At 45.5% G+C, this 25031-nt stretch overlaps 1 protein-coding gene across 2 annotated transcripts in view; it reads right to left on the bottom strand.

Annotated features, from left to right (window-relative positions):
* The window catches only part of LOC311116513 (serine hydroxymethyltransferase, mitochondrial-like), a 43036-nt gene that overhangs the window by 8691 nt on the left and 9314 nt on the right, over positions 1 to 25031 (bottom strand). For both annotated transcript variants that reach the window (XM_084191601.1, XM_084191602.1), the window contains exons 2-5: positions 21361 to 21558; positions 14609 to 14688; positions 7445 to 7645; positions 6907 to 6988 (exon numbers count right to left, since the gene is read on the bottom strand). In XM_084191601.1, the coding sequence (XP_084047727.1) occupies positions 6907 to 6988; positions 7445 to 7645; positions 14609 to 14688; positions 21361 to 21558 (561 nt within the window). The remainder of the gene's footprint in view (positions 1 to 6906; positions 6989 to 7444; positions 7646 to 14608; positions 14689 to 21360; positions 21559 to 25031) is intronic.

Here is a 25031-nt window from a genome sequence, read left to right on the forward strand (position 1 = left end):
GTGTGTGTGTGTGTCTCTTCACAGTCGCCGTTGTTCCATAAGGTGTATTTGTGCCTGTTTAATTTTTTTTCAATCTGATTCTACTGCTTGCATCAGTTACCTGATGTAGTATAGAGTTCCATGTAGTCCATGGCTCTATGTAGTACTGTGCGCCTCCCATAGTCTGTTCTGGACTTGGGGACTGTGAAGAGACCTCTGGTGGCATGTCTTGTGGGGTAGGCATGGGTGTCCGAGCTCTGCGCTAGTATTTTAAAAACAGACAGCTCGGTACATTCAGCTTGTCAACACTGCTTACAAAAACAAGTAGTGATGAAGTCAATCTCTCTTTCACTTTAAGCCATGAGAGATTGACATGCATGTCATTAATGTTAGCTCTCCGTGTACTTTTAAGGGCCAGCCGTGCTCCCTGTTCTGAACCGACTGCAATTTCCCCAAGTCCCTCTTTGTGGCACCTGACCACACTACTGACCTGCCTTGTTGATAGTGTTGTTAAGAAGGCAGAGTAGCGCTTTGTTATGGACAGACTTCTCCCCATCTTAGCTACTGTTGTATCAATGTTTTGACGATGACAGTTTACAATCCAGGGTTACTCCAAGCAGTTTAGTCACCTCAACTTGCTCAATTTCCACTTTATTCATTACGAGATGTAGTTGAGGTTTAGGGTTTAGTGAATGATTTGTCCCAAATACAATGCTTTTAGTTTTGGAAATAATTAGGACTAACTTATTCCTTGCTATCCATTCTGAAACTAACTACAGCTCAAGTGTTGCAGTTATTTCAAACGTTTTGAGAATTACACAAATATAAATTTGCCATGAAAATGAACTTAATCCCCAAAAAACATTTCCACTGCATTTCAGCCCTGCCACAAAAGGACCAGCTCCCATCATGTCAGTGATTCTCTCGTTAACACAGGTGAGAGTGTTGACGAGGACAAGGCTGGAGATCACTCTGTCATGCTGATTGAGTTAGAATAACAGACTGGAAGCTTTAAAAGGAGGGTGGTGCTTGAAATCATTGTTCTTCCTCTGTTAACCATGGTTACGTGCAAGGAAACACGTGCCGTCATCATTGCTTTGCACAAAAAGGACTTCACAGGCAAGGATATTGCTGCTAGTAAGATTGCACCTAAATCAACCATTTATCGGATCATCAAGAACTTCAAGGAGAGAGGTTCAATTGTTGTGAAGAAGGCTTCAGGGCGCCCAAGAAAGTCCAGCAAGCGCCAGGACCGTCTCCTAAAGTTGATTCAGCTCCGAGATCGGGGCACCACCAGTGCAGAGCTTGCTCAGGAATGGCAGCAGGCAGGTGTGAGTGCATCTGCACGCACAGTGAGGCGAAGACTTTTGGAGGATGGCCTGGTGTCAAGAAGGGCAGCAAATAAGCCACTTCTCTCCAGGAAAAACATCAGGGACAGACTGATATTCTGCAAAAGGTACAGGGATTGGACTGCTGAGGATTAGGGTAAAGTCATTTTCTCTGATGAATCCCCTTTCCGATGGTTTGGGGCATCCGGAAAACTTCTTGTCCGGAGAAGACAAGGTGAGCGCTACCATCAGTCCTTTGTCATGCCAACAGTAAAGCATCCTGAGACCATTCATGTGTGGGGTTGCTTCTCAGCCAAGGGAGTGGGCTCACTCACATTTTTGCCTAAGAACACAGCCATGAATAAAGAATGGTACCAACACATCCTCCGAGAGCAACTTCTCCCAACCATCCAAGAACAGTTTGGTGACGAACAATGCCTTTTCTAGCATGATGGAGCACCTTGCCATAAGGCAAAAGTGATATCAGTCTTCGATTTCCACGGCGAGTGACTTATCTCCATGGCTGGTTGGTTGGGTCGAGAACAGCTCCGTTCTCCAGGGAAGGGGGACACCCCTTCGGGGATGGATCCCTGCTTTAGCACCGGCCAGTCGGCTGTGGAGAGCCGACACGGCGGCGACACTTCCACCAGACCAGAGCGGCGTCCGGCTACTGGGGTGGAAGAAAAATGAAAAGTAGGCGGGCGTGGATTCCCCAGTAGCTTGTGTAGGTTTGCTACTTGCTTGCTAAGAGTAGCCACTTTGCCCCGTAGTCCTCTGCAAGCAAGCAGTTGCTATATTGAAAGTCAGCGCGGTCCACAATGTCCCGGAACAAAGCAAAATAAACACAGCTCCTGCAGTGCTGGAAATGTTCAATAGCTAGCTAGGCTAGCTGGGCTTCCGTGTCTCTCCCCCTATGCGGAATCTGGCAGGATCAGACAGGACAGACGGCAGCGCTCACAGCAACTAAGCCCAAAAGAGCCGCAGTAATAAAATAAAAGTATATAGCTTAGTGGGTAAGAGCGTTGTGCCAGTAACCGAAAGGTCGCTGGTTCTAATCCCTGAGCCGACTAGGTGAAAAATCTGTCGATGTGCCCTTGAGCAAGGCACTTAACCCTAATTGCTCATGTAAGTGGCTCTGGATAAGAGCGTCTGCTAAATGACCTATTTATTTATTTATTTATTTATTTATATAAAAACACTGTCAGCTTTACAAAAACAATAAACCTTGTTCAGCTTTCAGCGTTCAACAACATACGTCACGCTCAGTATGGAATTCACAACTAAATGTTTTCCAGCTAGCTGTCTTATAACTATTAACTGTCTAAAATGTGTTAAATGCTCTGCAGTTGTGCATTTGGTTTGCTAATTTAGTAGCTAGTTAGCTATCTTGCTACGTGGTTAGCTTCTTCCAAAATCAAGCATTCGCTTGGTAACAGCAGAGAATCTCCTTCTGGACCAAGAGCCTTGCTGGCTAATATTTTTTTTTGCGCATGCAGAAAACTCTGAGTAGCACTTTGAGTCACTTGTATAGTTTAGGTCTAATACTGTACAAAATGTTCACAATGCACTCATTAGCATTTCGTTAGCATTCTCTATAGGATTTTACATGTAGTTGTTAGCATTGCTAAAGTTCAGATTACAGAGTATCAGTGGGGTTTGTGGTTCTCTGTAGCTCAGCTGGTAGAGCACGGCGCTTGTAACGCCAAGGTAGTGGGTTTGATCCCCGGGACCACCCATACACAAAAAAAAAATGTATGCACGCATGACTGTAAGTCGCTTTGGATAAAAGCGTCTGCTAAATGGCATATTATTATTATTATTATATTGTTTGAAAACAGTGCCCCTTGTGTTCAGTGCCGGTATTACCGAATATCCAGGTATGGCAGAAGTTCGGTATGAAGGTGTGACAATCTGGATACTGCCCAAGCCTACACACCATAACATTGATCACATTACCTCAACACACACAGATAAGCACACACACCCAAGCATTGCACACACGCGCACTCACAGTCAATTCAGGAAGTAAACTAAAATTACAATTCAATAATCGAAAAAAGGCAATATATTTTCAATGACTTTTTAATAAACTGAAAAGTAAAATATTTATTGTAACTTTTCTATTGTATTCTATTGTTATATTTGAGTGTTTCAGTGAAAGGTAAGTGAGGGAGGCCCCGCTCTCTCGCTTCCCCAGATGTTTAGTTAATTTTATTCCGATCTCTTTTGCATTATTGTAGCCTTTTCTGTAGCTTGTCAACTATGTGTCTGTCTATCCCTGTTCTCTCCTCTCTGCACAGGCCATACAAACGCTTCACACCGCGTGGTTGCTGCCACTCTAATCTGGTGGTCCCTGCGCGCACGACCCACGTGGAGTTCCAGGTCTCCGGCAGCCTCTGGAAATCTGCCGTTCTGCGGCCAACAAGGCAGAGTTCATCTCAGCCTATGCTACCCTCCAGTCCCTCGACTTCTTGGCGCTGACGGAAACATGGATTAGATCAGAAAACACTGCTACCCCTACTGCTCTTTCCTCGTCTGATCATGTGTTCTCGCATACCCCGAGAGCATCTGGTCAGCGCGGCGGTGGCACAGGAATCCTCATCTCTCCAAAGTGGACATTCTCTCTTTTTCCCCTGACCCATCTGTCTATCTCCTCATTTGAATTCCATGCTGTCAGTCACTAGCCCATTCAAGCTTAACATCCTTGTAATTTATCGCCCTCCAGGTTCCCTTGGAGAGTTCATCAATGAGCTTGACGCCTTGATATGTTCCTTTCCTGAGGATGGCTCCCCCCTCACAGTTCTGACTTTAACCTCCCTACGTCTGCCTTTGACCAATTTCTCTCTTTCTCCTTCTTTCTACTCCTTTCCTCTTTTGACCTCACCCTCTCACCGTCCCCCCCTACTCACAAGGCAGGCAATACGCTTGACTTCATCTTTACCAGATGCTGTTGTTCTACTAATCTCACTGCAACTCCCCTCCAAGTCTCCGACCACTACTTTGTATCCTTTTCTCTCCTCCAACACTACTCACTCTGCCCCTACTCAGATGGTAACGTGCAGTCGCAACCTTCGCTCTCTCTCTCCCGCTACTCTCTCCTCTTCCATCCTATCATCTCTTCCCTCTGCTAAATCCTTCTCCCTCCGATCTCCTGAATCTGCCTCCTCAACCCTCCTCTCCTCCCTTTCTGCATTCTTTGACTCTCCATGTCCCCTATCCTCCCGGCCGGCTCGGTCCTCCCCTCCTGCTCCGTGGCTTGACGACTCATTGCGAGCTCACAGAACAGGGCTCCGGGCAGCCGAGCGGAAATGGAGGAAAACTGGACTCCCTGCGGACCTGGCATCTTTTCACTCCCTCCTCTCTACATTTTCTTCCTCTATTTCTGCCGCTAAAGCCACTTTCTACCACACTAAATTTCAAGCCTCTGCCTCTAACCCTAGGAATCTCTTTGCCACCTTCTCCTCCCTCCTGAATCCTCCTCCTCCTCCCCCTCTGTGGATGACTTCGTCAACCATTTTGAAAAGAAGGTTGACGACATCCAATCCTCATTCATTAAGTCAAATGACACCGCTGGTCCTGCTCACACTGCCCTACCCTATGCTTTGACTTCTTTCTCCCCTCTCTCTCCAGATGAAATCTTGCAACTTGTGACGGCCGGCCGCCCAACAACCTGCCCGCTTGACCCTATCCCCTCCTCTCTTCTCCAGACCATTTCCGGAGACCTTCTCCCTTACCTCACCTCGCTCATCAACTCATTCTTGACCGCTGGCTATGTCCCTTCCGTCTTCAAGACAGCGAGAGTTGCACCCCTCCTCAAAAAACCTACACTCGATCCCTCCGATGTCAACAACTACAGACCAGTATCCCTTCTTTCTTTTCTCTCCAAAACTCTTGAGCGTGCCGTGTCTAGCCAACTCTCCTGCTATCTCTCGCAGAATGACCTTCTTGATCCAAACCAGTCAGGTTTCAAGACTGGTCATTCAACTGAGACTCTCTTCTCTGTGTCACGGAGGCTCTCCGCACTGCTAAAGCTAACTCTCTCTCCTCTGCTCTTGTCCTTCTAGACCTGTCTGCTGCCTTTGATACTGTGAACCATCAGATCCTGCTCTCCACCCTCTCCGAGTTGGGAATCTCCGGCCCTGCTCACTCTTGGATTGCGTCCTACCTGACAGGTTGCTCCTACCAGGTTGCGTGGCGAGAATCTGTCTCATCACCATGTGCTCTCACCACTGGTGTCCTTGAGGACTCAGTTCTAGGCCCTCTCCTATTCTCTCTATACACCAAGTCACTTGGCTCTGTCATATCCTCACATCGTCTCTCCTATCATTGCTACGCAGACGACACACAATTAATTATTCTGATAACCAGTTGGCGAATCGCATCTCTGGCGGACATATCAGTGTGGATGTCGGATCACCACCTCAAGCTGAACCTCGGCAAGACGGAGCTGCTCTTCCTCCCGGGGAAGGACTGTCTCGCCATCACGGTTGACAACTCCATTGTGTCCTCCTCCCAGAGTGCAAGGAACCTTGGCGTGACCCTGGACAACACCCTGTCGTTCTCCGCTAACATCAAAGCGGTGACCCGATCCTGCAGGTTCATGCTCTACAACATTCGCAGAGTACGACCCTACCTTACACAGAAAGCGGCACAGGTCCTAATCCAGGCACTTGTCATCTCCCATCTGGATTACTGCAACTCGCTGTTGGCTGGGCTCCCTGCCTGTGCCATTAAACCCCTACAACTCATCCAGAACGCTGCAGCCATCTGGTGTTCAACCTTCCCAAGTTCTCTCATGTCACCCCACTCCTCCGCACACTCCACTGGCTTCCAGTTGAAGCTCGCATCTGTTACAAGACCATGGTGCTTGCCTACGGAGCTGTGAGGGGAACGTCACTTCCTTCCCTTCAGGCTCTGATCAGACCCTACACCCAAACGAGGGCACTACGTTCATCCACCTCTGGCCTGCTAGCCCCCCTACCTCTACGGAAGCACAGTTCCCGCTCAGCCCAGTCAAAGCTATTCGCTGCTCTGGCACCCCAATGGTGGAACAAGCTCCCCCACGACGCCAGGACAGCGGAGTCACTGACCACCTTCCGGAGACACTTGAAGCCCTACCTCTTTAAGGAATACCTGGAATAGTATAACAGTAATCCTTCTACACCCCCCCACCCAGTGGTGGTTGTCCCATTGGCTATCCTAAGTTGAATGACCCAATTTGTAAGTCGCTCTGGATAAGAGCATCTGCTAAATGACTTAAATGTAAATGTAAATGTATTCGAATCCATTTTCTTTCATTGCATTAGTGATGAGTAGCGTTTATAGTAGCTACTGTCACTACAGATGAGGAGAGGTAAGGGGAAGAATGTTCCCCACTAGCAGACAAGTGAGGGTGGCATGGTGTCTAGATCATAGGGTGTGGACACTGGACAGGGTTACTATATGGCTCCGAACTGGTCTTTCCTTGATTGCTCTTTCTCAAAACGTATTGGTGGAGGAGAAGATCAAAAGGTCCCTCCCCTCAGACCTTCTCCTCCAATGGGTTTTGAGGAGACAAGGAGAGAGGGACCTGGAAGGAGTGGAGTGTGGCTCTACTTACATTGAGCTTGTAGGGCATGGATTCAAAATAGATGGAGGTAGCAGAGATCCTCTTGGTGTCAGACATATAACCATGGGTCAGACTGCAGAAGGACAACAACAACAACAACAGCATGTTAGGCAACATGACAATATTTATGTTATTCAATATACATTTACATTACCCTTTGGTCATTTAGCAGACGCTCTTATCTACAGTGATTTACAGTCAGCCTGCTTGGTAAGATAACCGTATATAAGTTACTTACAATAAACATAATCTAATTAATATTTTTCCTCAATATAAGTTCGAATTAACAAGACAACACCTTGCAAAAATATGGTGCACACTATGACAGTAAAAGGTGAGTGAGTGAGGGACTGGTAGTCCGTGACTTGGTGAGGGAGAGAAATCAAGATAGAGATTGAGACAGAGAAAGTGAGAGAAACAGAGAGAGACAAGGGGACAGTGAGAGAGACAGTGAGAGAGACAGTGAGAGAGACAGTGAGAGATAACGAGAGATGAATAGACAGAAAGAGAGAGGAAGACAGCTACATACTGTCCACCGTCAGGCAGGTCTAGGCCCATGATGCGGTCATGAGGGTTGAGGACGGCGGTGTAGGCAGCAAAGTTTGCGGGAGAGCCAGAGTAGGGCTGGACGTTCACCCCCCACAGGGCAGGGTCCAGGTCAAAGGCCTCCAAGGCTCTCTTCTGGCACAACAACTCTATCTGGTCCACCACCTCAGCTCCACCATAATACCTAGAGGAGAGGAGAGGGTTAACACTATCTACTAAACCCCCCTCAGCTCCACCATAATACCTGGAGGAGAGGAGAGGGTTAACACCATCTACTAACCCCCCTCAGCTCCACCATAGTACCTAGAGGAAAGGGTTAACACCATCTACTAACCCCCCTCAGCTCCACCATAGTACCTAGAGGAGAGGGTTAACACCATCTACTAACCCCCCTCAGCTACACCATAGTACCTAGGAGAGGGTTAACACCATCTACTAACCCCCCTCAGCTCCACCATAGTACCTAGAGGAGAGGGTTAACACCATCTACTAAACCCCCTCAGCTCCACCATAATACATAGAGGAGAGGAGAGGGTTAACACCATCTACTAACCCCCCTCAGCTCCACCATAGTACCTAGAGGAGAGGGTTAACACCATCTACTAAACTCCCTCAGCTCCACCATAATACATAGAGGAGAGGAGAGGGTTAACACTATCTACTAACCCCCCTCAGCTCCACCATAGTACCTAGAGGAGAGGAGAGGGTTAACACCATCTACTAAACTCCCTCAGCTCCACCAAAATACCTGTATTAAAAATAAAAAAACAGAAATACCTTATTTACATAAGTATTCAGACCCTTTGCTATGTGACTCGAAATTGAGCTCAGGTGCATCCTGTTTCCATTGGTAAATGACGTTGATTGGACAAGATTTGGAAAGGCACATACCTGTCTTTATAAGGTCCCACAGTTCACAGTGCATGTCAGAGCAAAAACCAAGAAATTAGGTCGAAGGAATTGTCCGTAGAGCTCCGAGACAGGATTGTGTCGAGGCACAGACCTGGGGAAGGGTACCAAAAAATGTCTGCAGCATTGAAGGTCCCCAAGAACACAGTGCCCTCCATCATTCTTAAATGGAAGATGTTTGGAACCACCAAGACTCTTCCTAGAGTTGGCCGCCCAGCCAAACTGAGCAATCGGGGGAGACGGACCTTTGTTAGGGAGGTGACCAAGAACCCGATGGTCACTCTGACAGAGCTCCAGAGTTCCTCTGTGGAGATGGAAGAAACTTCCAGAAGGACAACCATCTCTGCAGCACTCCACCAACCAGGCCTTTATGGTAGAGTGGCCAGACGGAAGCCACTCCTCAGTAAAAGGCACATGACAGCCTGTTTGGAGTTTGCCAAAAGGCACCTAAAGGACTCTCAGACCATGAGAAACAAGATCCTCTGGTCTGATGAAACCAAGATTGAACTCTTTGGCCTGAATGCCAAGCGTCACGTCTGGAGGAAACCTGGCACCATCCCTACGGTGAAGCATGGTGGTGGCAGAATCATGCTGTGAGGATGTTTTTCAGCGGCAGGGACTGTGAGACTAGTCAGGATCGAGGGAAAGATGAATGGAGCAAAGTACAGAGAGATCCTTGATGAAAACCTGCTCCAGAGTGCTCAGGACCTCAGACTGGGGTGAAGGTTCCCCTTCCAATAGGACAACGACCGTAAGCACACAGCCAAGACAATGCAGGAGTGGTTTCGGGACAATTCTCTGAATGTCCTTGAGTGGCCCAGCCAGAGCCCGGACTTGAACCCTATCGAACATCTCTGGAGAGACCTGAAAATACCTGTGCAGCGACGCTCCCCATCCAACCTGACAGAGCTTGAGAGAATCTGCAGAGAAGAATGGGAGAAACTACCCAAATACAAGTGTGCCAAGCTTGTAGCGTCATACCCAAGAAGACTCCAGGCTGTAAACGCTGCCAAAGGTTCTTCAACAAAGTACTGAGTCAAGGGTCTGAATACTTACACTACCTGTCAAAAAGTGTATTACACATTCAAGGGTTTTTCTTTATTTTACTATTTTCTACATTGTAGAATAACACATATGGAATCATGTAGTAACCAAAAAAGCATTAAACATATCAAAATATATGTTATATTTGAGATGCTTCAAACAGCCACCCTTTGCCTTGATGACAGCTTTGCACACTCTTGGCATTCTCTCAACCAGCTTCACCTGGAATGCTTTTTCAACAGTCTTGAAGGAGTTCCCACATATGCTGAGCACTAGTTGGCTGCTTTTCCTTCACTCTGCCGTCCAACTCATCCCAAACCATCTCAATTGGGTTGAGGTCGAGGGATTGTGGAGGCCAGGTCATCTGATGCAGCACTCCATCACTCCCCTTCTTGGTAAAATAGCCCTTACACAGCCTGGAGGTGTGTTGGGTCATTGTCCTGTTGAAAAACAAATGATAGTCCAACTAAGCCCAAACCAGATGGGATTGCGTATCGCTGCAGAATGCTGTGGTAGCCATGCTGGTTAAGTGTGCCTTGAATTCTAAATAAAATCAGACAGTGTCACCTGCAAAGCACCCCCAGACCATAACACCTCCATGCTTTACGGTGTGAAATACACATGCAGGGATCATACGTTCACCCACACCGTGTCTCACAAAGACACGGCGGTTGGAATGAAAAATCTCCAATTTGGACTCCAGACTAAAGGACACATTTCCACCGGTCTAATGTCCATTGCTCATGTTTCTTGGCCCAAGCAAGTCTCTTCTAATTATTGGTGTCCTTTAGTAGTGGTTTCTTTGCAACAATTTGACCATGAAGGCCTGATTCACACAGTCTCCTCTGAACAGTTGATGTTGCGATGTGTCCGTTAATTGAACTCTGAAGCATTTATTTGGCCTGCAATTTCTGAGGCTGGTAACTCTAATAAACATATCCTCTGCAGCAGAGGTAACTCTGGATCTTCCATTCCCGTTGCGGTCCTCATGAGAGCCAGTTGTGTCATAGCGCTTGATGGTTTTTGCGACGGCACTTGAAGAAACTTTCAAAGTTCTTGAAATGTTCCGTATTGATGGACCATGTCTTAAAGTAATGATGGACTGTTGTTTCTCTTTGCTTATTTTGAGCTGTTCTTGCCATAATATGGATTTGGTATTTTACCAAATAGGGCTATCTTCTGTATACCACCCCTACCTTGTCACAACACAACTGATTGGTTATCTCATAGTTTTGCTGTCTTCACTATTATCCTACAATGTAAAAAATAGTAAATATAAAGAAAAACCCTTGAATGAGTAGGAGTTCTAAAACTTGACAGGTAGTGTATGTAAATGTGATATTTCATTTGCAAACATTTCTAAAAAAACTTTTTTTGTTTTGTCATTATGGGGTATTGTGTGTCGATTGAGGATAAACAAATTTTTTTTTTTAATAAGGCTGTAACGTAACAAAATGTGGAAAAGGTCAAGGGAGCTGTATACTTCCCAAATGCACTGTACTAAACCCCCTCAGCTCCACCATAATACCTAGAGGAGAGGGTTAACACCATCTACTAAACCCCCTCAGCTCCACCATAGTACCTAGAGGAGAGGGTTAACACCATCTACTAACCACCCTCAGCTCCACCATAGTACCTAGAGGAGAGGGTTAACACCATCTACTAACCCCCTCAGCTCCACCATAATACCCAGGAGAGGGTTAACACCATCTACTAACCCCCCTCAGCTCCACCATAATACCTAGAGGAGAGGGTTAACACCATCTACTAACCCCCCTCAGCTCCACCATAGTACCTAGGAGAGGAGAGGGTTAACACCATCTACTAACCCCCCTCAGCTCCACCATAATACCTGGAGGAGAGGAGAGGGTTAACACCATCTACTAACCCCCCTCAGCTCCACCATAGTACCTAAAGGAGAGGGTTAACACCATCTACTAACCCCCCTCAGCTCCACCATAGTACCTAGGAGAGGGTTAACACCATCTACTAACCCCCCTCAGCTCCACCATAGTACCTAGGAGAGGGTTAACACCATCTACTAACCCCCCTCAGCTCCACCATAGTACCTAGAGGAGAGGAGAGGGTTAACACCATCTACTAACCCCCCTCAGCTCCACCATAGTACCCAGGAGAGGGTTAACACCATCTACTAACCCCCCTCAGCTCCACCATAGTACCTAGGAGAGGGTTAACACCATCTACTAACCCCCCTCAGCTCCACCATAATACCTAGGAGAGGGTTAACACCATCTACTAAACCCCCCTCAGCTCCACCATAGTACCTAGAGGAGAGGAGAGGGTTAACACCATCTACTAACCCCCCTCAGCTCCACCATAGTACCCAGGAGAGGGTTAACACCATCTACTAACCCCCCTCAGCTCCACCATAGTACCTAGAGGAGAGGAGAGGGTTAACACCATCTACTAAACCCCCCTCAGCTCCACCATAGTACCCAGGAGAGGGTTAACACCATCTACTAACCCCCCTCAGCTCCACCATAGTACCTAGAGGAGAGGAGAGGGTTAACACCATCTACTAAACCCCCCTCAGCTCCACCATAGTACCCAGGAGAGGGTTAACACCATCTACTAACCCCCCTCAGCTCCACCATAGTACCCAGGAGAGGGTTAACACCATCTACTAACCCCCCTCAGCTCCACCATAGTACCTAGAGGAGAGGGTTAACACTATCTACTAACCCCCCTCAGCTCCACCATAATACCTAGAGGAGAGGAGAGGGTTAACACCATCTACTAACCCCCCTCAGCTCCACCATAATACCTAGAGGAGAGGAGAGGGTTAACACTATCTACTAAACCCCCCTCAGCTCCACCATAATACCTAGAGGAGAGGAGAGGGTTAACACCATCTACTAAACCCCCTCAGCTCCACCATAATACCTAGAGGAGAGGAGAGGGTTAACACCATCTACTAAACCCCCTCAGCTCCACCATAATACCTAGAGGAGAGGAGAGGGTTAACACCATCTACTAACCCCCCTCAGCTCCACTATAGTACCTAGAGGAGAGGGTTAACACCATCTACTAACCCCCCTCAGCTCCACTATAGTACCTAGAGGAGAGGGTTAACACCATCTACTAAACCCCCTCAGCTCCACCATAGTACCTAGAGGAGAGGAGAGGGTTAACACCATCTACTAACCCCCCTCAGCTCCACCATAGTACCCAGGAGAGGGTTAACACCATCTACTAACCCCCCTCAGCTCCACCATAGTACCTAGAGGAGAGGGTTAACACTATCTACTAACCCCCCTCAGCTCCACCATAATACCTAGAGGAGAGGAGAGGGTTAACACTATCTACTAACCCCCCTCAGCTCCACCATAATACCTAGAGGAGAGGAGAGGGTTAACACCATCTACTAAACCCCCTCAGCTCCACCATAATACCTAGAGGAGAGGAGAGGGTTAACACTATCTACTAAACCCCCCTCAGCTCCACCATAATACCTAGAGGAGAGGAGAGGGTTAACACCATCTACTAAACCCCCTCAGCTCCACCATAATACCTAGAGGAGAGGAGAGGGTTAACACCATCTACTAAACCCCCTCAGCTCCACCATAATACCTAGAGGAGAGGAGAGGGTTAACACCATCTACTAAACCCCCTCAGCTCCACCATAATACCTAGAGGAGAGGAGAGGGTTAACACCATCTACTAACCCCCCTCAGCTCCACTATAGTACCTAGAGGAGAGGGTTAACACCATCTACTAACCCCCCTCAGCTCCACTATAGTACCTAGAGGAGAGGGTTAACACCATCTACTAAACCCCCTCAGCTCCACCATAGTACCTAGAGGAGAGGAGAGGGTTAACACCATCTACTAAACCACCTCAGCTCCACCATAATACCTAGAGGAGAGGAGAGGGTTAACACCATCTACTAACCCCCCTCAGCTCCACCATAATACCTAGAGGAGAGGGTTAACACCATCTACTAACCCCCCTCAGCTCCACTATTGTACCTAGAGGAGAGGGTTAACACCATCTACTAACCCCCCTCAGCTCCACTATAGTACCTAGAGGAGAGGGTTAACACCATCTACTAACCCCCCTCAGCTCCACTATTGTACCTAGAGGAGAGGGTTAACACCATCTACTAACCCCCCTCAGCTCCACTATAGTACCTAGAGGAGAGGGTTAACACCATCTACTAACCCCCCTCAGCTCCACCATAGTACCTAGAGGAGAGGGTTAACACCATCTACTAAACCCCCCTCAGCTCCACCATAATACCTAGAGGAGAGGAGAGGGTTAACACCATCTACTAAACCCCCCTCAGCTCCACCATAATACCTAGGAGAGGGTTAACACCATCTACTAAACCCCCTCAGCTCCACCATAGTACCTAGGAGAGGGTTAACACTATCTACTAACCCCCCTCAGCTCCACCATAGTACCTAGAGGAGAGGGTTAACACCATCTACTAAACCCCCCTCAGCTCCACCATAGTACCTAGAGGAGAGGAGAGGGTTAACACCATCTACTAACCCCCCTCAGCTCCACCATAGTACCTAGAGGAGAGGGTTAACACCATCTACTAACCCCCCTCAGCTCCACCATAGTACCTAGAGGAGAGGGTTAACACCATCTACTAACCCCCCTCAGCTCCACCATAGTACCTAGAGGAGAGGGTTAACACCATCTACTAACCCCCCTCAGCTCCACTATAGTGAGAACAGGGCCATGTTCATTAGATCACACAACAGAAGAAAACAGACTGAAACAAGGACGATCTACCGGTACTTGTCCGATTAGAAACACTCATCCACTTTCCGTTGAGTGCCATAAATAAAATGGGTCAGAACAATAGCTGTGCCTAATTGCCAACGCAGGAATTATAATCCTAATACTGATTAAAACTGTTCTGGGGAATTGGGTGAAAAAGGAAAAGGTGCCTAGGTACAGTATGTTGGAGGGGAAATGGGAATAGGACAACAGATCGACAGGATACAGTCGTCATTTTCAATCTGATCATTACAGTCATTTCAATAAGTGCAGTCAAAACAGTGGGGAATCAAAGTAACAGCAGTACAAAGCAGAGTAAGTCTTGCTCACAGTGTTCCAATAGCCACACTAGCATGCTACTTCTAATGAAGCAATGCATTGGGCATGCATTCTAAGTGGTGTGCGCTAGCCTAGTATGGACATTGTTAAGTAGTATCCTTACCTCCTGCCTGGGTAGCCCTCTGAGTACTTGTTATTGAGGCAGGATCCTTGGGCCTCCAGGGCAGCCCGACTGCAGAAGTTCTGGAGAGGAGAGGCAAACCAGAGGCTGCACATCAGGATCAGATCAATGCAGGAGACAGATGGAACATGCCAAGGCAAATTCAAAACTGTTAAAAAGTGATTAGGAGAACACTAACATGTGACAGCAAAATGGATGCAGAGGACGTGAACTCGAAACTGGGTCATGTTTACTGGTTGTTCAGGAGGTAAAGGGGAAGTCAGATGTGTGGAATAGATGTGACTAGTTGTGGAAAATACTGGAGATCAAGAAAAATAAGGTAGGATATTTATATATACACACACACACCTGTTTGGCGTCATATTATGTTACGCCAAACAGGTGCTGTTAGATTAATATTTTTCTGACCATTTGGAACAAATGTAAAAAGACTAAATCAACTATAAAATGTACCAGAGAGTGTGTTGTAAAAAGCAATGGTAAAGCCTTTATTAAAAAGACTAAAAACAGTCGCATTCATTCGTGAATCCAATTTCCGAAATGGAACGGTTTATTTATTGTTTACACTAAATGATTCAAGGGTCGCTTTGTGATTTTATTTAAAAACTAAAATCCTTGATCGCATTTCAAATCATGAATGACTCGTATGCTGTGTGATGACATGACCGAATGAATGATTGATACAGTAGCCTATATAAGTATTGAAACATAGGCCTAAGTAAGTTACGGTATTAAGGCTCCTGTGTCTCCTGAGTGGCGCAGTGGTCTAAGGCACTGCATCGCAGTGCTAACTGTGTCACTAGAGATCCTGGTTCGAATCCAGGCTCTGTCGCAGCCGGCCGCGACCGGGAGACTCATGGGCGGCGCACAATTGGCCCAGCGTCGTCCAGGGTAGGGGAGGGAATGGCCGGCAGGGATGTAGCTCAGTTGATAGAGCATGGCGTTTGCAACGCCAGGGTTGTGGGTTCGATTCCCACAGGGGGCCAGTATAAAAAAAATATATATATATGTAAGTCGCTCTGGATAAGAGCGTCTGCTAAATGACTAAAATGTAAATGTAAATGTAAGGCTAAACAGGATGCGCTCTTAGGCCTACAGCTCGATGGTGGTTATACAAGGCTTCTATACTAAGCCTACTAATGATAATTACATTACTTATTATTATGATCATAATAATAACAATAAGTATATCAAGAATAAATATTATTTTTGACCATTTGGAACCGTGTAAACACTAAATAAATTATAAATAATACAAGAGAGGCTGTTGAACTTAAAACAAAAAAAAAAGTGTAAAGCCTTTATTACGGAATAGCAAAATATAAAAAACAGCCACATTTGTGAAATTGTTTATCCGACATGTTGTGGCCGCGTGAGGTTTGGTGCTCCAAGGAATCAGTAGGTTATTAACAAACACTCAAACAGGCAACAGAATCAGGATCCGTCTTATTTCTGTAGATATACAGTGCATTCGGAAAGTATTCAGACCCCTTGACTTTTTCCACATTTTGTTAGGTTACAGACTTATTCTAAAATTGATTAAATTGTTCCCCCCCCCCCCTTCATCAATCTACACACAATACCCCATAATGACAAAGGAAACACAGGCTTATAAATATTTGCTAATTTATCAAAAAATACAAAACTGAATTATCACATTTACATTTTCCAGGATTGTCATGACCGTACAAAGCCTGTTTGCTGACCAAAAATGTGCTATAACTGTGCAAATAATTCACTCATTAACAAGCAATATCAACAAAATGTGCGCACGCGGCTAAATGTGGATCTGCTCTTTGATCTCACTAGTGCATCTCGCAGCCGGGATGACTGAAAGACCGCTCTGCCGGTCAATGCAATCCTACGGCGATACGCTCTGCAGAAATTCTGATAACAGCAGGGCAATTCCATGGTAATCGAGCGACATGGAGACTCCCGATTTTTCACTTAAAGATGTATTGCCAAACAAAAACCAATGATTGCAAAGTTAAACAAACCATACAACTCTATGCACAATGACTACTTTTAACAATTTCAACAGAACAGAAGTTTAGAATAAGGCTGTAACGTAACAAAATGTGGAAAAGGTGAAAGGGTCTGAATACTTTCCGAAGGCAAAGTATTTGATTTATAAAAGACAGGCACATTTAACAGTTAGGCTATTGATTATAGACCTAATTAAAAGTTGGGGTTTCCGCTCTCCTCACTTTTCTTAAACAATTAAGGCAAGGGCTGTTTTCTCGTCTCCTACCTGTTTCCGCCACATTGTTCTCAACACCAATATGCTGGTTAAATGTGCTATTATGCGCATAGCAACATGGTCTAGAAAAAGGCGGCAAATTAAACAACTCACTGATGTGTTTCAGAGCCACGGACAGCGACAGCTATCCAACGCGGTCGAAAGCGCATTTGTTAGAAAATATTAATTTGTATTAGTGTTGCACCATTATTCTTAAATAACATAACCATATACAATTTCAGTAGCACGTTTTTGAGTGATGGACTGCCCCATCCCCACGGCCTCCACAGTGGATCAGTCCACTCAGACAGGAGCTAAAATCAGACAGGTGTCTTGTACACCATGATTCTATTTTTTTGTGCTACTGCTCAACTAAATAAATCTCAGGTCGACCAACAGCCTATCGACCAAACAATGGACCAGTCGACTAAATGGGGTCAGACCTAAAATAGTCCCAACTCTGTTGCCACCAACTAAGAGCGTCTTAGTCCATTTGACAGCTTAGGTGGCAGAGAGCCTGGATGTTACAGTGTTTCTAAGGACAGTTTAGGTGCCCTGCTATAACAACCATAAGTAGTGTCAGACCCACCCATGGAGAGGGAAGGGACTGTCTGTAACCACTACTGGACAGTGTCAGTGAGAGAAAGGTGACAGGGGATTGACACCTCAGTGTGGCATCTGGACTCCTCAGCTCAGATTATCACAGCGCCTGTCAGGTGTCAGGTCGCGTCACAAATGCTGCTACAGTCACACACAGCACGGGGGGCCTCCCTACAGAGTTGTATGCTAATGCCTCTCAGACGTCACCTCCACTGAGGAGGAGGTGAGGAGAGATAACAGCTTACACACACACACACACAGCTTTCTGCTGTGTGCCACACTGAGAAAGCACTTCACATTAGACTTGGAAATGCAAATCGCTGCCTGTGTGTTTTCCTCTTAAAAAACAACCAGGCCGAGCTAGTGGAACGTCAAGCAGGAGGCCTTTGCTGTAGCCTGCCTGCAGAGAGGAGGGGAGGGTGTGCGTTTGTGTTTTGCGAGGAGAGAAGGGGGTGGTATGAAGATATCAGCTTTATCTCACACTACAGTGGGCTGCTTTGTGTTGAGAGGCGGCTGATCTATTCCACTGAGCTGAGAGAGAGAGAGAGACAGAGACAGAGAGAGAGAGACAGACAGAGAGAGAGAGAGACAGAGACAGAGAGACAGAGACAGAGAGAAAGGAGGGTTGATAAGGAGGGAGGAAGACCAAGGGATCAACACTGAATAAAGGACCGGTGTGTCTTTATTTGAATAGTAAAACACCACTTGTTTATGGGATTGAAACCAAAAGATGTATTGATTGACCTGATGACACTCCCCTTGTGTACGGTGAGTGACTGACCGAGTGAGGTCAGAGAGTGAGTGTGTTGATTAGGTCTACCTAATATATACAGTGCATTCGGAAAGTATTCAGACCCCTTGACTTCTTCCACATTTTGTTACCTTACAGCTTTATTCTAAAATGGATTAAATTCAATTTTTCCCCCTCAATCTACACACAATACCCCATAATGACAAAGCGAACAGGTTTAATTCCAGAACACAGTGGCCTCCATCATTCTTAAATGGAAGATGTTTGGAACCACCAAGACTCTTCCTAGAGCTGGCCGCCTGGCCAAACTGAGAAGTTGGGGTAGAAGGGCCTTGGTCAGGGAGGTGACCAAGAACCCGATGGTCACTCCGACAGAGCTCCTCTGTGGAGATGGAAGAACCTTCCAGAAGGACAACCATCTCTGCAGCACTCCACCAATCAGGCCTTTATGGTAGAGTGGCCAGACGGAAGCCACTCCTCAGTAAAAAAAGCACATGACAGCCCACTTGGAGTTTGCCAAAAGGCACCTAAAGGAATCTCAGACCATGAGAAACAAGATCCTCTGGTCTGATGAAACCAAGATTGAACTCTTTGGCCTAAATGCCAAGTGTCACGTCTGGAGGAAACCTGCTCCAGAGCACTCAGGACCTCAGACTGGCGCGCAGGTTCCCCTTCCAACAGGACAACGACCCTAAGCACACAACCAAGACAATGCAGGAGTAGCTTCGCGACAAGTCTCTGAATGTCCTTGAGTGGCCCAGCCAGGGCCCGGACTTGAACCCGATCGAACATCTCTGGAGAGACCTGAAAATAGCTGTGCAGCGACACTCCCCATCCAACCTGACAGAGCTTGAAAGGGAGAAACTGCCCAAATACAGGTGTGCCAAGCTTGTAGCGTCATACCCAAGAAGACTCCAGGCTGTAATCACTGCCAAAGGCGTTTCAATAAAGTACTGAGTAAAATGTCTGAACACTTATGTAAATGTGATATTTCCATTTTTTATTTCTAATAACCAGTTTTTCCTTTGTCATTATGGGGTATTGTGTGTAGATTGATGATGGGAAAAAAACGATTTAATCAATTTTAGAATAAGGCTGTAATGTAACAAAATGTGGAAAAAGTCAAGTTATCTGTTGACTGAATTGATGTGTCCTCTCCTTCAGTTCAGTAGCCTATCGAGTTTTTATGCATTTGACTGTCAGATAACTGGGCGCACAGTGCGGGAGACACAGCTGCTCACGGCAATGAGAGGTAGGCCTATCCCTGCTCTAATACAGTGGGGGAAAAAAGTATTTAGTCAGCCACCAATTGTGCAAGTTCTCCCACTTAAAAAGATGAGAGAGGCCTGTAATTTTCATCATAGGTACACGTCAACTATGACAGACAAAATGAGAAAAAAAATTTCTCCAGAAAATCACATTGTAGGATTTTTAATGAATTTATTTGCAAATTATGGTGGAAAAATAAGTATTTGGTCAATAACAAAAGTTTCTCAATACTTTGTTATATACCCTTTGTTGGCAATGACACAGGTCAAACGTTTTCTGTAAGTCTTCACAAGGTTTTCACACACTGTTGCTGGTATTTTGGCCCATTCCTCCATGCAGATCTCCTCTAGAGCAGTGATGTTTTGGGGCTGTCGCTGGGCAACACAGACTTTCAACTCCCTCCAAAGATTTTCTATGGGGTTGAGATCTGGAGACTGGCTAGGCCATTCCAGAACCTTGAAATGCTTCTTACGAAGCCACTCCTTCGTTGCCCGGGCGGTGTGTTTGGGATCATTGTCATGCTGAAAGACCCAGCCACGTTTCATCTTCAATGCCCTTGCTGATGGAAGGAGGTTTTCACTCAAAATCTCACGATACATGGCCCCATTCATTCTTTCCTTTACACGGATCAGTTGTCCTGGTCCCTTTGCAGAAAAACAGCCCCAAAGCATGATGTTTCCACCCCCATGCTTCACAGTAGGTATGGTGTTCTTTGGATGCAACTCAGCATTCTTTGTCCTCCAAACACGACGAGTTGAGTTTTTACCAAAAAGTTCTATTTTGGTTTCATCTGACCATATGACATTCTCCCAATCCTCTTCTGGATCATCCAAATGCACTCTAGCAAACTTCAGACGGGCCTGGACATGTACTGGCTTAAGCAGGGGGACACGTCTGGCACTGCAGGATTTGAGTCCCTGGCGGCGTAGTGTGTTACTGATGGTAGGCTTTGTTACTTTGGTCCCAGCTCTCTGCAGGTCATTCACTAGGTCCCCCCGTGTGGTTCTGGGATTTTTGCTCACCGTTCTTGTGATCATTTTGACCCCACAGGGTGAGATCTTGCGTGGAGCCCCAGATCGAGGGAGATTATCAGTGGTCTTGTATGTCTTCCATTTCCTAATAATTGCTCCCACAGTTGATTTCTTCAAACCAAGCTGCTTACCTATTGCAGATTCAGTCTTCCCAGCCTGGTGCAGGTCTACAATTTTGTTTCTGCTGTCCTTTGACAGCTCTTTGGTCTTGGCCATAGTAGAGTTTGGAGTGTGACTGTTTGAGGTTGTGGACAGGTGTCTTTTATACTGTTAACAAGTTCAAACAGGTGCCATTAATACAGGTAACGAGTGGAGGACAGAGGAGCTTCTTAAAGAAGAAGTTACAGGTCTGTGAGAGCCAGAAATCTTGCTTGTTTGTAGGTGACCAAATACTTATTTTCCACCATCATTTGCAAATAAATTCATAAAAAATCCTACAATGTGATTTTCTGGAATTTTTTTCCTCAATTTGTCTGTCATAGTTGACGTGTACCTATGATGAAAATTACAGGCCTCTCTCATCTTTTTAAGTGGGAGAACTTGCACAATTGGTGGCTGACTAAATACTTTTTTTCCCCACTGTATCTAGATGTGTATCGAACCTTCCATGAAAGGAGAGATGCACATCCCTAGTATGACTCTGGGCCTACCGAAGTAGCTCTTTCTCAACTGCCCATACTAGACGGACTTACATAAAGCTTACCTCAGAGGCCATGAGGCCTTCTCTTTATGACAGGCAGCCAACCAGCAAGCCAGAAAGACAGCTAGCTAGCCAGCCAAACACAGACAGACAGAAAGACAAGCAGCGCACCAGACAGCCAGCCACACACACATCTTACTGCACCTCAGAGGCGATGAGCTCCAGTCCCCGACACTGCCTGTCCTTCTCTTTCCGCAGCAGGTCCCACATCTCTGGGTCGTCCTGGGCCAGACTGTCCTGCCCTGTCCATGGGGCCTCCTGCTCCACACTACGGGTAGCCGCATGCTGACCCCTCCTCGCCCCCACGCTGCTCAGGGCCACCGGGGCACGCTGGCACAACGGCTGGTAGGGAGAACACAGATAGAGAGGAACAGAGAAGGGAAGAGGTAATTTATGGATCCATGACAAAAATAACTGGGTTGTGTTCACTTGATGCAGCGGGCACAAAAAGGTTTTTAGAAACAGAGGCGGCGTTAGCATGCTAAAAATGGCAATTTCACAAGAACACACCTCTGATCTACAAATCCCATTGGTTAAGACAATAGTAGCAGTGGCAGCAGCTTATTTTCTGAATACCTGGGACGCGGGGAGGGGTGGTGGTGGTTGGAGTTGTCAACAAAGCAGCATGACATTAAAATATGATGCCAAGTTTTCGAACTACCGGTAGTTTTTTGGAGAAGATATATAAAGCGATCTGTGCATTTGAACAACAGCATAAATACACCCATTTTACTTGTGCATGTCAAAAACCGAATGACCACAGCTGCCACTGTTCTGAACAGATTAGATTATACTATTTAGAACGAGCAGCCGGTTTACGAATGAATGCACCAGGAAAAACACAACACGCACACAGATGCAATAAGTGAAAATACATTATCCAACTAGGGATAGCTAACAATGTCACAAAGCATGATGCACTAGCCAGTTAAACTTTTATTCTGAAATAACTTCATATTTCCGAGTTAGTCAGATATTAGTTTAGCTGGTCTTGAAATTGGCATGGGAGCAAGCTACCAGGGAGCTAACTAGCTAGCTATAGCTATCAACCAGCTAGCTGCTTACCAAAAGGTAGATAGCCTGCAGATAGTATTCACATCCCTTTACTTTTTCCACATTTTGTTGTGTTACCGCCTGAATTTTGTTACTGGTCTACACACAATGCACCATAACGTGAAAGTAGAATTGTGTTTTACATTTTTTTTTTTTTTACAAATTCATTATAAATTACAATCTGAAATGTCTTGAGTCAATATGTATTCAACCCATTTGTTATGGCAAGCCTAAATAAGTTCAGGAGTAAACATTAGCTTAACAAGTCACATAATAAGTTGCGTGGACTCGCTGTGTGCAATAGTGTTTAACATGATTTTTGAATGACTACCTCGTCTCTGTACCCCACACATACAATTATCTATATCATCCCTCAGTCAAGCAGTGAATTTCAAAAACAGATTCAACCATAAAGACCAGGGAGGTTTTCCAATGCCTCACAAAGAAGGGCACCTATTGGTAGATGGGTAAAAAATAAAAAAAGCAGACAGTGAATATCCCTTTGAGCATGGTGAAGTTATTAATTACACTTTGGATGGTGTATTATTACACCCAGTCACTACAAAGATACAGGCGTCCTTCCTAACTCAGTTGCTGGAGAGGAAGGAAACCACTCAGGGATTTCACCATAAGGCCAATGGTGACTTTAAAACAGTTACATAGTTTAATGGCTGTGATAGGAGAAAACTGAGGATGGATCAACAACATTGTAGTTACTCCACAATACTAACCTAATTGACAGAGAGAAAAGAAAGAAGCCTGTACAGAATAAAAATATTCCAAAACATGAATCCTGTTTGCAACAAGGCACTAAAGTAATACTACAAACAAAGAAATTAACTTTTTGTCCTGAATAAAGTGCTATGTTTGTGGCAAATACAATACAACACATTACTGAGTATCACTCTACATATCTTCAAGCATAGTGGTGGCTGCGTCATGTTAATCGTTAAGGATTGGGGAGTTTTTCAGGATAAAAAAAAAGAATGGAGCTAAGCACAGGCAAAATCCTAGTGGAAATCCTGTTTCAGTCTGCTTTCCACCAGACACTGTGAGATGAATTCACCTTTCAGCAGGACAATAACCTAAAACACAAGGCCAAATCTACACTGGAGTTGGAGAATGTGAAATGTCAGAATAATAGTAGAGAGAATGATTTATTTCAGCTTTTATTTCTTTCATTACATTCCCAGTGGGTCAGAAGTTTACATACACTCAATTAGTATTTGGTAGCATTGCCTTTAAATTGTTTAACTTGGGTCAAATGTTTCAGGTAGCCTTCCACAAGCTTCCCACAATAAGTTGGGTGAATTTTAGCCCATTCCTCCTGACAGAGCTGGTGTAACTGAGTCAGGTTTGTAGGCCTCCTTGCTCGCACACGCTTTTCCAGTTCTGCCCACAAATGTTCTATAGGATTGAGGTCAGGGCTTATTGATGGCCACTCCAATACCTTGACTTTGTTGTCCTTAAGCCATTTTGCCACAACTTTGGAAGTATGCTTGGGGTCATTGTCCATTTGGAAGACCCATTTACAACCAAGCTTTAACTTCCTGACTGATGTCTTGAGATGTTGCTTCAATATATCCACATAATTTCCTTCCTCATGATACCATCTATTTTGTGAAGTGCACCAATCCCTTCTGCAGCAAAGCACCCCCACAGCATGATGCTGCCACCCCCATGCTTCACGGTTGGGATGGTGTTCTTCGGCTTGCAAGGCCCCCCCTTTTGCCTCCAAACATAACAATGTTCATTATGGCCAAACAGTTCTATTTTTGTTTCATCAGACCAGAGGACATTTCTCTGGTCTGATGAAAGTGAATTTCATGTGCAGTTGCAAACCGTAGTCTGGCTTTTTTATGGCGGTTTTGGAGCAGTGGCTTCTTCCTTGCTGAGCGGCCTTTCAGGTTATGTCGATATAGGACTTGTTTTACTGTGGATATAGATATTTTGTACCGGTTTTCTCCAGCATCTTCACAAGGTCCTTTTCTGTTGTTCTGGGATTGATTTGCACTTTTCGCACCAAAGTACGTTCATCTCTAGGAGACAGAACGCATCTCCTTCCTGAGCGGTATGACGGCTGCGTGGTCCCATGGTGTTTATACTTGTGTACTATTGTTTGTACAGATGAACGTGGTACCTTCCTCCCAAGGATGAACCAGACTTGTGGAGGTCTACAATTGTTTTCTGAGGTCTTGGCTGATTTCTTTAGATTTTCCCATGATGTCAAGCAAAGAGGCACTGAGTTTGAAGTTAGGCCTTGAAATACAGCCACAGGTACACCTCCAATTGACTAAAATGATGTCAATTAGGCTATCAGAAGCTTCTAAAGCCATGATATCATTTTCTGGAATTTTCCAAGCTGTTTAAAGGCACAGTCAACTTCTGACCCACTGGAATTGTGATTCAGTGAATTATAAGTGAAATAATCTGTCTGTAAACAATTGTTGGAAAGATTACTTGTGTCATGCACAAAGTAGATGTCCTAACCGACTTGCCAAAACAATAGTTTGTTAACAAGAAATTTGTGGAGTGGTTGACTTCTGGTTGTGTATGTAAACTTCCGACTTCAACTGTACATGTACAAATTACCTCGACTAACCTGTACCCCGCACATTGACTCTGTACCGGTACCCCCTGTATATAGCCTCATTATTGTTATTTTATTGTGTTACTTTTTTTATTTATTTTTTTACTTTAGTTTATTTAGTAAATATTTTCTTAACTCCATTTTCTTAAAACTGCCTTGTTGCTTAAATGCT

Source organism: Coregonus lavaretus, assembly GCF_964263955.1.
Source record: "Coregonus lavaretus genome assembly, contig: HAP1_SCAFFOLD_2368, whole genome shotgun sequence".
In the NCBI taxonomy this organism is placed as follows: Eukaryota; Metazoa; Chordata; class Actinopteri; order Salmoniformes; family Salmonidae; genus Coregonus; species Coregonus lavaretus.